This window comes from Oryza sativa, chromosome 9 (genome assembly GCF_034140825.1).
Source record: "Oryza sativa Japonica Group chromosome 9, ASM3414082v1".
Lineage (NCBI taxonomy): Eukaryota > Viridiplantae > Streptophyta > Magnoliopsida > Poales > Poaceae > Oryza > Oryza sativa.
In genome coordinates, this window is record NC_089043.1 from 27,207,984 (window position 1) to 27,222,862 (window position 14,879).

The 14,879-nt window shown below is 41.9% G+C and overlaps 3 protein-coding genes across 4 annotated transcripts; all 3 read left to right on the forward strand.

Annotated features, from left to right (window-relative positions):
* The first annotated feature begins 106 nt into the window (after window positions 1-106).
* On the forward strand, window positions 107-4,211 carry LOC4347912 (short-chain dehydrogenase TIC 32, chloroplastic). Its single transcript, NM_001422957.1, has 7 exons — window positions 107-572; window positions 1,425-1,504; window positions 1,808-1,961; window positions 2,060-2,138; window positions 2,845-2,929; window positions 3,276-3,322; window positions 3,854-4,211. The coding sequence occupies exons 1-7, from the start codon at window positions 226-228 to the stop codon at window positions 4,010-4,012; spliced, it is 951 nt and encodes a 316-aa protein (NP_001409886.1). The 5' UTR covers window positions 107-225; the 3' UTR covers window positions 4,013-4,211.
* A 356-nt stretch (window positions 4,212-4,567) lies between these two features.
* Window positions 4,568-8,876, forward strand: PHT4;4 (probable anion transporter 4, chloroplastic). The gene is made up of 11 exons (NM_001422958.1): window positions 4,568-4,854; window positions 5,151-5,689; window positions 5,823-5,930; window positions 6,028-6,183; window positions 6,553-6,768; window positions 6,976-7,185; window positions 7,276-7,413; window positions 7,517-7,618; window positions 7,726-7,791; window positions 7,940-8,024; window positions 8,180-8,876. The coding sequence occupies exons 1-11, from the start codon at window positions 4,797-4,799 to the stop codon at window positions 8,275-8,277; spliced, it is 1,776 nt and encodes a 591-aa protein (NP_001409887.1). The 5' UTR covers window positions 4,568-4,796; the 3' UTR covers window positions 8,278-8,876.
* A 1,857-nt stretch (window positions 8,877-10,733) lies between these two features.
* Window positions 10,734-14,781, forward strand: LOC136351770 (uncharacterized). 2 transcript variants are annotated; one of them, XM_066304072.1, is made up of 7 exons: window positions 10,734-11,368; window positions 11,466-11,578; window positions 12,057-12,863; window positions 12,951-13,257; window positions 13,499-13,664; window positions 14,128-14,230; window positions 14,368-14,781. In XM_066304072.1, the coding sequence occupies exons 1-7, from the start codon at window positions 11,006-11,008 to the stop codon at window positions 14,483-14,485; spliced, it is 1,977 nt and encodes a 658-aa protein (XP_066160169.1). In that variant the 5' UTR covers window positions 10,734-11,005; the 3' UTR covers window positions 14,486-14,781. The 2 variants fall into 2 exon arrangements, with proteins under 2 accessions (XP_066160169.1, XP_066160170.1); XM_066304073.1 differs by having other exon boundaries at window positions 12,075-12,863.
* The last annotated feature ends 98 nt before the right edge of the window (window positions 14,782-14,879 follow it).

Genomic DNA, 14,879 nt, shown 5'->3' on the forward strand with positions numbered 1-14,879 from the left:
TCCAATCCGTATGTCCTCTGTAATAAAATCTCGCGTGCCATAACTATTTTCTCATCCAATCCGCACGTCCTCTATAATAAAATCAATAGTCTGGCTGCTGATGGTGATGATGCTGACTTGTGACGAGTAGTCCACTGACTAGGGTAGACAGTACTAGGACGAGGCAACAGCGACTGCGTTGTCCCACCCACACATCTTGCGGTTGCGCGGCGGAGAGAGAGATTGATGATGTCTTCTTGGTTGTTCCGGCGGAGTGGGCCCTCGGGCTTCTCGTGGGCCTCCACCGCCGACCAAGTCACCGCCGGGCTCTCCGCCGCCGGCCTCACCGCCATCGTCACCGGCGCCTCCAGCGGCATCGGCGCCGAGACGGCTCGCGTCCTCGCCATCCGCGGGGCACACGTCGTCATGGCCGTCCGCAACCTCGCCGCCGCGCAGCCCGTGCGCGACGCCATCCTCGCCGACGCCCCTGCCGCCTCCCTCGACCTCATGGAGCTCGACCTCGCCTCCATGGACTCCGTCCGCGCCTTCGCCTCCGACTTCGCCGCCAAGGGCCTCCCCCTCAATATCCTCATGTACTAGTACTCCTCTTTCAATGCCAAGTACAAATTCCCTCATTTTTCAGTTAGGACCAGCAGTATCCTACCTACCTGCACTGCATTCACTACTCACTGCTGCTTTCACTAAATTCAGCTACTAGTACTATACTACCTCAGTTGCACCTTGTTTTTTTGGACAATGCAACATCATACTCTACACATTCAATCCTGCATCTCTACCCCACGCTAAGACATACTCCAATTCCAGGAGTGGGTGGAAGCCATTTTCATGGAATTATGATTCAGCTCTCAGAGGGACTACAACTTCCTTTTTGCTTTCTCAAGTAGGAGTAGTACTAGTTGCATGCTGGATACATATGACTAGCCTACTGCTATATTACTTCTACTACGGCCGCATGGACCTATTTTTACTGTAAACAACACTTTCTTCTATCATGTTAGCTACGATTTCCATGTTTTTATTGTAAACAATCTTACTAGCTGAAGGTCACAACAAGCTCTTCCTATGCTTTTCTTTACTCTTTTCTAGCGCAAAAATCAGGGAGGGCATGTTAAATGTATGGTTTCTTGTTTTAACCATGAAATGGTATAACTCCAGGAACAATGGCATGACTTGTGCATGTGTTTGTGTTTTATTACATTTGGTGCTCAAAATTTTTCTGCAGCCACTGGATATCTTCATTTATATCTTGCTGCCGTTAATTATACTACTATGATAGTACAGCTCCTTCCTATGAATACCCTAAAAATCACATTTAGTACTACCGACAAGTGTCTGTGTTTCATGCTTGTTTGGTTGCGTAGTTATTAGAATGCTTCTTTTATAGCTCATCACACTTCCTGATTGGTTGGTGGTTTTGTTTGCAGCAACAATGCAGGGGTGATGGCAACTCCTTTCTCTCTCTCAAAGGATGGTATCGAGTTGCAATTTGCCACTAACCATGTTGGTATGAACTTCATGCACCGGTTACACTGATTTAAAAGCTTCTCATTAACTACTACGTAGTGTTGCAAATGTTTTTCCAGCCATATTCTTTAAGAAGTAAGGAAGACTTTGCATCCTTCTAATTAGTCAAATTTATTTCAACAGTCCATAGCAATTTTCTACTTCACCTGTTCCTCAATGTTCTAATTCATTATGATAGTTACGGATACCAATGAGTTAAAATGTGTCCCTTTTTCTCTCAAACATGCTGGAGAGAGCTGTGTATCATTGCGTTAAAATGTGTATCTCCTGTCATAATTTTCAGGTCATTTTCTTTTGACTCATCTTCTCTTGGAGACAATGAAAAAGACCTCTCGTGAATCAAATGTGGAAGGAAGAATCGTTAATGTTTCATCAGAGGGGCACAGGTTTGCATATCGGGAAGGCATCCGCTTTGCCAAGATAAATGACGAGTCGGAGTATGCAACTTTTATGCACTTTGTTTTTCTTTTCCTTGTTAACTTCCTTCAAAGGAATTGTACTGTACTAATATATGGTTCAATCTTGTGTTGTACAGGTACAACTCCATTGGAGCATATGGGCAGTCAAAGCTTGCAAACATTTTGCATGCGAATGAACTTGCTAGGAGATTTAAGGTGCGCATTGCTCTTCTCTTAGATCATGTCGCCAGTTATAGATATATTTTTTTTGGTGCAACGCTGTATTTGGAGTTATTTCAATTGAGATATGTTTATTAGCGTGTAATCCAACAGGAGCGTTGTTCCACAAGCACCAGCAATGAATTCTATCTCTAGTAATTTGCTGCTAAACTCTAAAAATTGCACCAGCTAGCTGTCTGTTGCACTGTTTAGTAAGAAATCTACACCCATGATAGATAAACACATCGTGTCAGGTATTGGCCAACTGAACGTTGTCTTTATTTCAGGTGTTGTCCATTTTGAATTGAGTAAATTTCATAAAACTACAACTATTTCGTTAAAACTATCACATCGCTGCAATTTTAGTTAGGCATTTGACAAAGCTACAAACTATAGCAAATGATTTCAACCATAAACTGTAACTTTAACCCACTATATGACTGACATGTGGGCCCGACCTGTAGCTGTATGATTTTTTAATGTTCACCTGACAGGTGGGCCCATACTCGTCAGGCAAATAAAGGTGCAGTTTTACGCCAAAGCCATCAACTGTTGACTGTTGTTGCAGTTTCCTGAAATGTCTAACTAAAGTTGCAGTAAACCGATATTTTGATAAAATAGTTGTACTTTTCTGAAATAAATTTTAAATTTGTACATGTCCCATAGTTTTGTTTTGTATTGACTATCATCATTGGTTTAACAGGATGAGGGTGTCAACATAACTGCAAATTCTCTTCATCCTGGATCTATCATCACGAACCTTCTTCGTCACCACAGTATCCTAGATGGTAAAATATACTTGAATTGAACTCTAGGAGATATTTAGTATTCCTGCTTTTGTAAGCTAAAGGGATCTTTCACTCATGAACTCAAAATAATTGAACTGAAACATGTAACAAAACAAAATCTCTTGAAAATTCATGCCACCTATGGACTTACCACACCATAAAGAAAATAGCAGCAAGGACCAAGGATAGCAACCAAAAGGAAGAAAATAACCACATACTGTGAAACGAAATACTAGTGCTTTTACTTGACTGCAGTGGTGGGTTAAAACTAGATTTTTCATGGTTAAAAGAGCTTGTTTTCTGTTGTAATAACTGATCTCATGAATATTATATTTGTTATATGCAGTTCTCCATCGGACACTTGGTAAATTGGTGCTTAAAAATGCTCAGCAGGTATGGTTGTGCACCTTTTTTAATATTCTGGGCCTTCTCTCCATTCTACGCTTTATATGTGGTTATGCCAATGGTTAGCAAATCTTTCATAGAAATCAGTTGTATGCAACTGGTTGTTTTAATGGATACACTATTTGTTGGAGATGCTAGTTTTGGCCCTTACAGAAAAGCTATTACACAAAAACTCTTTACATGACAATGGGTGGAACAATGAATCAGCTATTACAGACATCTAGCCGTGCTAAAGAAAAAGCAAAATGCAAGATAACTGAGCATTTCAAAATGTTCTCTAGCTGGTATGGTAGTAGTACACCAGTTTTTGTTTGGATTTTGTGAGATATAGGAAATGGCAGATTAATCCTGAGGTTAAGAGTAGAGAGCATTGCATGATGGCCAGATTGTGCTTATCATTATCTGCAATTTAGTTGACGATCTAGATAGGGCGGGCTAGAGGGGGGAGCTGGGTGGTGCATCAAATTCATGGTGAATGTAATATGTTGGTGATGGTGAGTTTGTGGTGTAAATGAACAGGGGGCGGCCACCACTTGTTATGTTGCATTGCACCCACAGGTGAAGGGTGTGTCCGGGAAGTACTTCAGTGACAGCAATGTGAACGAGGCGAGTGAGAAAGGCAATGACATGGAGCTGGCCAAGAGGCTGTGGGAGTACAGCATCGAGCTCATCACCTGACCTGACCTGACCTGATTCATGAACTGAATGAGAGATACTATGTAATGTTGAAGTTTGAGAGAGTGCCTGTAAAGTAAATTGTGGTAACTTAACTATGGCAGCTACCATCTGGTGTGCGTGCGTACGTACATCAAACCAACATGATACTAGTAGTGAGTAATAAGCATATGCGAATCTTCCTCCTCCTCCGTAGTACCCATTGCCTTGCTTGTTTTTGTTCCGGTTCCCGCTGCTGAATCTGAGTGGAGATGCAAATGCAAGATACTCCTACTTTGGGTTGGGACCAATTAACCAGGGGCCACATGGCAGTGGAGACGATCGGACGGCTATGGAGTGGCGGGGTGGGTGCGTACGTGGAGAAAAGCACGCCTTCCGTCCAAGAGCAGATGGGGATGTGGACATCACAACAGGAGACGTGTCTAGTGTGTTACTTTTCATTCAGTTAAGGTCATTTTCGCGCTCTGCTTTTTGTTTTTGTTCAGTCGGAAAGAATCCCAACAGAAACAGCCATCTCTATATCCTGCAATAAAAGGGAGAAAAAAAAGAAATCGAAATAACAGGAGAGAGAGGAGGAGAAGAAGGGAGAGGCTACTCTACTTTTGCTTGCTTATCCACACCACACGTCCTCCTCTCGTCTCATCGTCTTCCCCCCCAATCTCCTCCTCCAGGCTCCAGGGGCCAAGCAAGATCCTTCCTATGCAACACGAGAGGGGAGCAGCTCCCCCAGAGCTGAGTGAGTGAGTGAGAGAGAGAGATCCTCTTGTGCTCTGACCAGGCGGAGGCCATGGCTATGGGGGCCGTGCTCTCCAGCAGAACCTTCGCCTCTCCACTCTCCTCCTCAGGTCCGTAATACTATTACTAACTTCTTTTCTACACTAGTAGTACTATTCACTGCTAGCTATTACGGGACTCCATTCATTTCTCTCTCATTCCCTATAACTATGTATAACATGACACGCTTACTGCCTTCAATTGCTTGTAACATTACTGACCAATTTATTCATCAACTGCCTATATATACCCAACATCATAACTAACTAGCTAGTCAGTGTAATCAGGTTGACTATAATCAAGGGCAGGGCCGGCCATGGCCATTTACACGAAATGTCAACCTGATTCTTCCCTTTGGGTTTTACAGGAAAGCAGCATCCACCACAAAACAACAAGTGCACCTGTTCCTCACCTCCCACCCGAGATAAATTCAGTCGACTCACTACTAGGACCACCATTTTCCAAGTCTCTAACTATTCCAGGAGCACTTCAATGGAAAGATTTCAACTTTCTGCCCGATTCCACCAGCCTGTGGTTGACTCTTCTACAAACTACCTCACCAGGTGGTTTTACAATGCAAACCTCAAGAGGCGGCGGATTGAATGCTTTCTCACTTCGGATCCAATAAACACTGGTTGGCTAAAACCAAGAAGATGGGACAACTTCACTAGTTTGGACACTGCTTGTGTCCAGCCAGACTACAAAATTCCGGTCAGAACACGCGCCGACTGTAAAGCCGAGCAGTATGAGATAACGGGATCACCGTTGAGCCCTTCTGATGTTCCCGCCGAGGCAGTTCTCATTGGAGATACAAATGAGATTTCTCCCTGGTGGCAGCAGTTCCCTAAGCGATGGACAGTCGTTCTCTTGTGCTTCTTTTCCTTCCTTCTGTGCAACATGGACCGTGTGAGTTGCCCTTTCCTTTCTCCAAATATACCTCATAACAACAGTTGAATTACCTCTTTTTTCTTTTCTTTTCTTTTTATGTAAGGTCATTAATTATAACTCTCCTCCTGTTTTCTTTACTGCCTTCTGCCAGGTTAATATGAGTATCGCGATCCTTCCAATGTCATCAGAATTCGGCTGGAGTCCAGCAACTGTAGGCCTAATCCAGTCCTCCTTCTTTTGGGGTTACCTTCTTACTCAGGTGCATTACTGTTGTAAGCCAGGGATTTTTATGCGTCAGTTTCTCTCACATTTGAATCTGTCCTTTGTGAGGACTAATATTTCATACTAAACTGCAGATCCTTGGAGGTATATGGGCCGACAGGTTTGGTGGTAAGGTGGTGCTAGGATTTGGGGTTGTCTGGTGGTCAATTGCGACAGTTCTTACACCCCTTGCTGCAAAGATTGGACTTCCTTTCCTACTTGTCATGCGGGCTTTCATGGGGATAGGAGAGGTAGATATCTGTGCCTCTCTCTACTATAATTCAAACTGCCACTACCATCAAGTGGAATGTTTGTATAAACACACTTCTCGTAATAGTCCGGACAATGGTTCCTCTAGATTAGGTTTAATGAAATGCAAGCAAATGTGAGGGTGGAAATTCTGTCTAACTTGGAGCAATTGTCTGTCACAAAAACACCTGTCATACTCCTCCAAATTAAGCAAAGTTAAGCTTTTGAAGTAACTGGTCATCAAGTATCTCGGTGAAAAATGCCAGTACCACTCAGTTTGCTTTCATTGAGTATAAAAAAAAACAAAGTTTTTACACTGATGCTTTTCCTTTCCTTTATGTGATTAATTTTGTTATATTATGGTTTAACAGGGTGTTGCCATGCCAGCCATGAACAACATACTCTCCAAATGGGTTCCAGTTTCAGAGAGAAGCAGATCTCTTGCATTAGTGTACAGTGGAATGTACCTTGGTTCAGTGACTGGCCTAGCCTTTTCACCTCTCTTGATCAGCAGATTCGGTTGGCCATCTGTTTTTTACGCATTCGGGTCCCTTGGAAGCGTCTGGTTTGCACTTTGGCAAAGAAAAGTAAGATAAATCAATTCATGTACTAGCTTCCAACCTAAAAATTTGCTTTTGAAGTCATTTCATTTATTATGTTAACCACATAAGTAACTCTGGAAATGACCGTACTATTTGGTTCTTAGATGCTCATTCTTGTTAATTCTTACATGACTAATTGCCGTTACCCCTGAAAAAAGGGCTAACTGGTAGTGCATGTCTACCCTTAATTAGGCACACAGCTCCCCGAGTGAAGATCCCGAACTAAGCAAAGCCGAAAAGAGGTACATTCTAGGTGGAAGCACCTTGAAGGAGCCCGTCACCTCCATACCTTGGAAGCTAATTCTATCAAAGCCTCCAGTATGGGCTCTAATAGTATCACATTTTTGCCATAATTGGGGAACCTTCATTCTTCTAACATGGATGCCTACATACTACAACCAGGTTCTTACAATTTAATACCCACTGCCCATATCAGACAATGGTAGCATATCCTGTTCTTGGTGGTTGTACTCACCAGGTGCTCTTATCCAGGTTCTTAAGTTCAATCTTACTGAATCTGGGCTTTTGTGTGTCTTGCCGTGGCTGACAATGGCTATATTTGCGAATATTGGTGGCTGGATTGCTGACACTCTTGTTGGGAGGGGGGTTTCCATAACGAATGTTCGTAAGGTAAATTCTTCAGTAATAGCTGTTTCCTGTATGAACTTCTGGGAATAGCTGTGCTGACTGCTGAGCTTTTGGTTTTGACATACTTTTGAAATGTATTTTGTAGATCATGCAATCGATTGGTTTCCTTGGACCAGCCCTCTTCTTGACACTGCTGAGCAAAGTCCGAACTCCAGCCATGGCTGTATTGTGTATGGCATGCAGTCAGGTTTGATATTCTTCTGAAAGGCTATTCATATGGATTTAGCTTCTGAACCATCTATTGACTATTGTCTTTTAATGCTTGTTGATCTTGATATCCAATTTCTTTGGCAGGGGAGTGATGCCTTTTCACAGTCTGGGCTATATTCGAATCACCAGGACATAGGCCCACGTTATGCAGTAATGCTCTCACATAGATTGTTACTGCTCCAAAATTCCCTAGTTCACAATAGAAATTATAGTGTTACTGCTAGCTGTATTGATGTTAAGTTGCTTCTTTTTAACTTTGATCCATCAGCTAACGATACAATGTTACAAAAAAATGTAGGGTGTACTTCTTGGACTGTCAAACACTGCTGGCGTGCTTGCAGGAGTTTTTGGTACTGCTGCCACTGGCTACATTCTTCAGAAAGGTAGGGATGTTGAAAAACATGGTATCTCTAGAAATGTCAAACAGGACAGACCATATTTTAATAATGAATTTCATGTTCATTCTTGTGGAATATGTATCAATGTGTGTTTATGCTAACTTTCTCTTACGTCTTAACTTTCTTTTTTGGACTGCCAGGTTCTTGGGATAGTGTGTTTCAGGTGGCTGTGGTATTGTACATAGTAGGGACAGTGGTGTGGAATGTCTTCTCAACTGGAGAGAAAGTTCTTGAATGAGCTGTAGATGCTCTTATACGCACAAAAAGTATAGCTGATTTTGCTGATGTCTTATTGTGGTACGAGAAGAAAAGCTCTCGTTTAGACAGAGAGATATAGCTGATTGAAAACCTTCATTTTAGCAAGAGAAATATAGCTGCGTTTGACGGTTGGGACACTGAAAACAATGAAGAGCAAACTGAAGAGTTGCAATGGATTAGTCTGTGAACTGAAACTTGGAGCCAGTGAATTACCTTACGCTGCCTGAAAGCATCTGCACCAAGAAGTGTCAGTCTTTGCAGTAAGCTTGTCGCTGAACAAGCTCCTGCCCAACTTGCTTAACATCTTCTTTTGTTTTGAAATATTGATCCACTAGTGAACCAGCTACCTTGCTTGCTCGAGGAAGGAGCTAGAGCTACTGCCAAACTCGTGTATTATGAGAGCATTTTGGGAGATTAAGCTTTTTTTTTTGTTAATTTGTGATGCTGCTCCTGTTATTTTGCATATCCTGCGGGATCGTATCGCATGACTATCTATGCTTGTGCTGAATCATCCTATGCTTCTTGTTACTGTTGCTAGCAAAAACTACTGAATTATAGTTTTTTGGTTGGTTTCTGACGAGCTGATTGAGTAACAGTTTCAGTATGGAGCTACTACTACTTGTCTACATAAAAAAATACAGATAAATGGTTTAAACTTCTGGTTGAAACAATATCTCCTACATCCCAAAATGTATTACGTTAGTTAGGCTGTGTTTGAGGAGGAGATATACTACTTGTCTACATAAAAAAATACAGATAAATGGTTTAAACTTCTGGTTGAAACAATATCTCCTACATCCCAAAATGTATTACGTTAGTTAGGCTGTGTTTGAGGAGGAGATAGAGAAGATTGGGAAGATACGCAAAACGAGGTGAGCCATTAGCGCATGATTAATTGAGTATTAACTATTTTAAATTTTAAAAATAGATTAATATGACTTTTTAAAGTAACTTTTATATAGAAATTTTTTGTAAAAAACGCACCGTTTAGTAGTTTGAAAAGCGTGCGTGCGGAAAACGAGGGACAATCTCCTCTATCTCCCCTGAAAGAACGCAGCCTTAGTTCATAAAAAAAACAGAAGGAATATGTTTAATTTGCACGCTACTCTTAAGAAAAGCTCAAATCTCTGCATGTGAAATAAAAGTAGGGAGTAAGAATAATATTGCGTCTACCAAGATCAGATGGTGCTATGTTGCCATCCAGCAACAAAAATGGGTTTTTTAGTGATAGTAGGTAGGAGAAGTATTTTGTGATGCTCTACACTGAAACCGTGTTAGTTATAATGATAACATTTCTTTACATTTTTTTTCCAGAAAAGCATGATTATTTACCGTCTCTCCCTCTCTGCGCATTGCAGAGAAGCAATGTTAATGCGCATTGTGATGAGTATTATTCTTTAAAAATAACTTATGATTATTCGATAGAGTATGAGCACTGTTCTTTTAAAAAAAACATTTTGGAGAATATTTTAGTAGTAAACGTACTCCCTTCGTTCTAAAATAAAATAACCAAAAATTATATGAGATATTATCTAGTACAACGAATCTAGATCGAGATATATCTAGATTCATTGTATTAGATAACATCTCATTCAAATTTTATTTGAGGACGAAGGGAGTATAGTCTATAAAGATGTTTGGGGGTGTATCCCAAATCCCACAATATTCCAAATAGTGTTAAAAGCAAAGAGTCATTATGTTATTTTGAGTAGTTAATTAGATTAAGAGTTATTTTTACTTTGAGCCACCTTTTTTTATCACCGATGTATCGCTTTAAACTATTCTTTAATCATCTTGTGTGTTTTGTTTTAGTTTGGACCATCTCGTATCTCCTCTCAAGCATACGAATGGCCTTGGGTACGCTTGCTTCTGTGTATGTAGTTTTTTTTGACATATGATAAGTTTGCGATTTAAATGGATAAAAGAATTGAGAGTGGTCCAACACGTCAACAAACTCCCCTAACTGTATGTAGATTTTTTTTCTTGACATATGACAAAGTTAGATGTAAATAGATAAGAGTTGAGGTTGATCAAAAATGCCACATAACTAGACCGACAATAAAAGATGATCCAAAGTAAAATTTATCATGCGGTGTGAAATACTATCTAGTAGTCGTCGTTGTTTGACAAGCTCTAGATTTGTACAAAGGATTTATTCCATGAACAAAATCATCGCACTCTCTTAGACTTTATGATCGTGCACGCTGCGCATGATGTGCATCTCATGGACTTTTCACAAATAAATCAATAATAATATTTAAGAATAAGTTCACTTTGTATAATACAAGTGTTTCTGGATTATTATCAAATATAATTGTTAATAACAATAATGATGATGAATGTGATGCATTTGGAATGTTGTTTCCCTCCAGAATATTTGTCTTGCTTATTTATTTATTATTATTATTTACAAAGGGAAAAAAAACAGAAAGAAGTGAAAGGGCGGAAAAACAGCAATCGGAGGGAGCGGAGGCGAGAGGCTTTGGGTGGGAGGGGAGGGGAGAGGGGACTCCTTTGCTTAGGCTTAGCTAGGGGTTGGAGTGGACTCTCCTCGTCGGAGCCGGAGGGCATCGGCTTCTTGTTGTTGTTGTTGGTGTATCCAAATCCAATCCATTGTGGTGGTCGTCGTCTCCAGCAGTGTCAGGAAGACTCAGAAATGGAGGAGTTGTGAATCCTGAACCCATGCCTCCTCGCCTCCTCGGCCGACGATGGCCGACCTCCCGCCGCCGCCACGCCTCATGACCCGCCGCCAAAGCGACAGCGACTGGGACTGGGACGGATCCAGCCGCGAGGGCTCCCCCGACCCCGCCTCCGCCTCCGCCGTCCGCCGCGCCGCCCGCCGCTGGCCCGACGACCCCGGCCCCGCCCAGATCTCGCTCCACATGTACATGGCCTCCCGCGACCGCGACCGCGACGACGACCCGCCCCCCGACCACGCCCGCCTCCGGATCCGCGGCCGCCAGGCTCGCCTCGAGCTCGTCATGCGCATGGCCGCCGACCGACACGCCGAGCTCCACCGCCTCTCCCACCACCGCGCCGTCTCCGACTTCCCCCACCGCAACCGAATCCACGTACCCTGCTCCCAATCCCCCATACCATTAGTTCTATTGTTTGTTGACCCCATTTGCCTTGCCCCTATCTAATCTAATCTACGGATTCCCCTACCAGGCACTACTCCGGGGGAGGTTTCTGCGCAATGGTGACGACGACAGAAGGCCACCATCCACCGCCGCCACCGAGCTCGGCCAGCTACGACAGCGTCATTCTGTCTCTGGTTTGAGGTCTCTCTCTACCCACTACATACATACTCCATTGTGCTATACTATCACTGCCTTCGCGTGTTTCTTTTTGCTACTGCACTACTGCTGCTGCTTGTCTTCCACTTCTCTTCTGGAATGCATGTGATTATTGGCCTACAAGGTCATTGTCAGTATATCCTTAGCTGCTCGGTGGTTGCATGTGTTACCTCTTATGAGACCTCTTCATTCTTTCTATTCATGCCGCCATTGCTATATGTTGCTTATTTACGTTGCATCTTTTCTCAGATTACCTATGTTAATGTACAATTAGAGCTTCTAGACTATATCTGAACAACTAATGAGTAATTATGACCTTGTCAACTGGATATGGATATTAGAGCATATGGTTTTTGTTGAGCACATCATCTTGAAACCAACTTATGGATATAATTTACTTGTATACATTAAGTTTTGTGGGATATAAAATATAATAACAATACTTATTATTTTTAATAACTAGAGAAGAGTTCCGCTTCAGATTGGAGAACGTCGTCAGGGGTCATGCAGTTAGCCAATCCGATGATTCTTCAGCTCAAAATGTTGAGCTCTCTATAAATGGCCATACTGAATCAAGCCCTTCTTCTTCTGAATATAATCTCGAGAGACATCAACGGACAAGGCTGAATATTGGTCTTCAGCAAATTGAAGGTACAGCGACAGTATCTGAATCTGGAAGCAATACTCCTAGTATTGCTGAAGGCCTGTATGAACCTCATAGTCAAGCAGAGAGTTGGCAGGATGATTTGGAACAAGAGAGAAGAGATTGGGAACAATTTTCCCATGCTATTACTGGAGAGGAATCTGAAATAAATTGGCATGAAAATACGTACAATGGTTCATCTCATGAGGGTACCGAAGTTGAAGGTGGTCAAGATGCACATATTCCAGAATCACATGATGAGTTAGCTAGTGACAATCTTCCTCCTCAATCTCATGGAGAACAGCAGGACAATAGCCATCTTCCCGAGGAGAATGAAGAGCTGCATGACAGTGATCTTCAACAATCTCGTGGAGAGTGGAATGAGGGCAGTAATCCATTTATTCCTACAGAAGTACACAACGAGTGGCACAGCGATGATCATTTCCAAGGAGTAAATGAAGAGTGGCATGATGATGATGAGTCCAATGATACTGCAGATAATTGGCATGATGACAACTCTGATCAACCAATTGATCATGATTCTGCTCTTATTAGAAGAGCTAATACGTTTGTCCCAGCTGATGATGATAATGTGTACAGTACAGAACTAAGGGAACTCCTAAGCAGGTTTTTTTATTTCTTTCATGAAGAAAGTCTCTGCAACATATTTCTTTAGTTCTCAGCGTAAATACTGAATTAGTGTTCATTCTGCAGAAGGAGTGTTTCTAATCTTCTTCATAGTGCTTTTCGTGAAAATTTGGACCGACTTATCCGGTCATATGTTGAAAGGCAAGGTCGTGCTCCTCTCTCTTGGGATTTGGAAGGAGCACCTCCTGCGCCTGACTCACCCGAGCAAAGCCAGGAGCAGCATAGAGATGAAGAGGAACAGGAGCTTCATGATAATGTTGTTAGGCCTCCCTTAGTGATTCCACCTCCGCCTATACCTCCTCGCCAGCCACTTTGGCATTCGGAGTTGCATCGTAATAACTGGATCAGACAAAACATACATCGCTCTGATATTGTAAGTTATTACCTATGTTATTCTTGTCACATGTGTGAGCTTTTCATCTTCCTCAGTTCGTTCCAAGTGCACAATTTCTTTTTTTCTGAATGGCCAAGCCAACATGCCATTTTTAATTGAGACTTGCACTTTTTTTTAAAATTAGGTTGCCACATTCAGCCTCTCTATCCTCCATGCATAGTGCACTGTTGCTTCTATATTTGTTGTTAAAGGCTCATTTTCTTTTGGTTTGTATTTGCAGGAATGGGAGGCTATTAATGACTTAAGGGCTGATATGGCTAGGCTTCAGCAGGGCATGAGTCATATGCAAAGAATGTTGGAAGCTTGTATGGACATGCAGCTCGAGTTACAGCGATCTGTAAGGCAGGAAGTTTCTGCAGCCTTGAATCGCTTCATCGGGGAGCAAGGTTAGTAACTCATCTGGAAAGTACTCATCTATTAACAACACTAACAAAACAAAATTTAGCATTGAAATTAATCTTTGATTATCCCTTGGTGTATCACTTTGATGCATAGTATATTTATATGATACGTGGATGTTGTTTCTTCGTCATAGTGCTTACACTGTCAAGGTTGCGAGGCGCGCCTTACAATTCAAATTGTCACTTAGCTAAGATAATAAGGTTCCTCAAGAACGAATGCTATTATACTCCTTCCAGTCAATAACATGTCAAGTCCTGGGAGATGTGCGGTCAAGCTATGTTAATTTTGACCTAAGTTGTTATCTAGCTAGGTAGTTTGGATCTATCATGGAACGATAAATTTGGTATACAATAAACTTTCATCATATGCAGTTTTGTAACGCCTGATGCTTAGATGCTTGTCGCATTGGCTCAGACTTGTACCTAAGCTTTGTATTTGGTATCTCAGGTGAAAGTAAAGAAACTATAGACGATGGATCAAAATGGATCCATGTGAGAAAAGGGACGTGCTGTATATGCTGTGATACTCCGATTGACTCTCTTTTGTACAGGTTTGAACTCATGCTTTTCTTCTGAAATAATGAATAATAGGTCCATGTAGTTTGTTCTTCTCTAATACAGTATAACAGTACTAATGATGGTTTGTTTTGCCTCTTTGTTGGGGGTTGGGGTGTTGACTTTCTATCAGATGTGGGCACATGTGCACATGTTCAAAATGCGCGAATGAGTTGGTTCGAAGCGGAGGGAAATGCCCGCTGTGCCGTGCACCCATAATTGAGGTGATCCGAGCATACTTCATCATGTAGATACAGAGAGAAAGGAAGATAAAGAAGAAGAAATGTTTTTTTCTTTTCTTTTTCCTACTTAGAGCTTGTAGGTGTTAGTGGATGTATGATTATATTCAATTTTAGCTATGCCCTATGCCTGTGTTGTCTTGTGTGTCTCTTGTCTCTGATGAGTTCCATTGTTTTGTTAGATTGGGGCCCTGCTTGTCTGCCTTGGTGTAATATATGGTTTTGGGGTGGCAGAAAGTGTTTTGTTTGGGAACTGGGATTACCGGAGGCAGCTACTAATTCATTTCACAACTGATCATTTGAACAAACTGATTGATGGGATACAGTAAGAGGGAACTAATGTTCCTGTCTAGTACAACATAAAATGCTGGCCGCATGCGCCTACCTGCACATTGTCATGTAATTT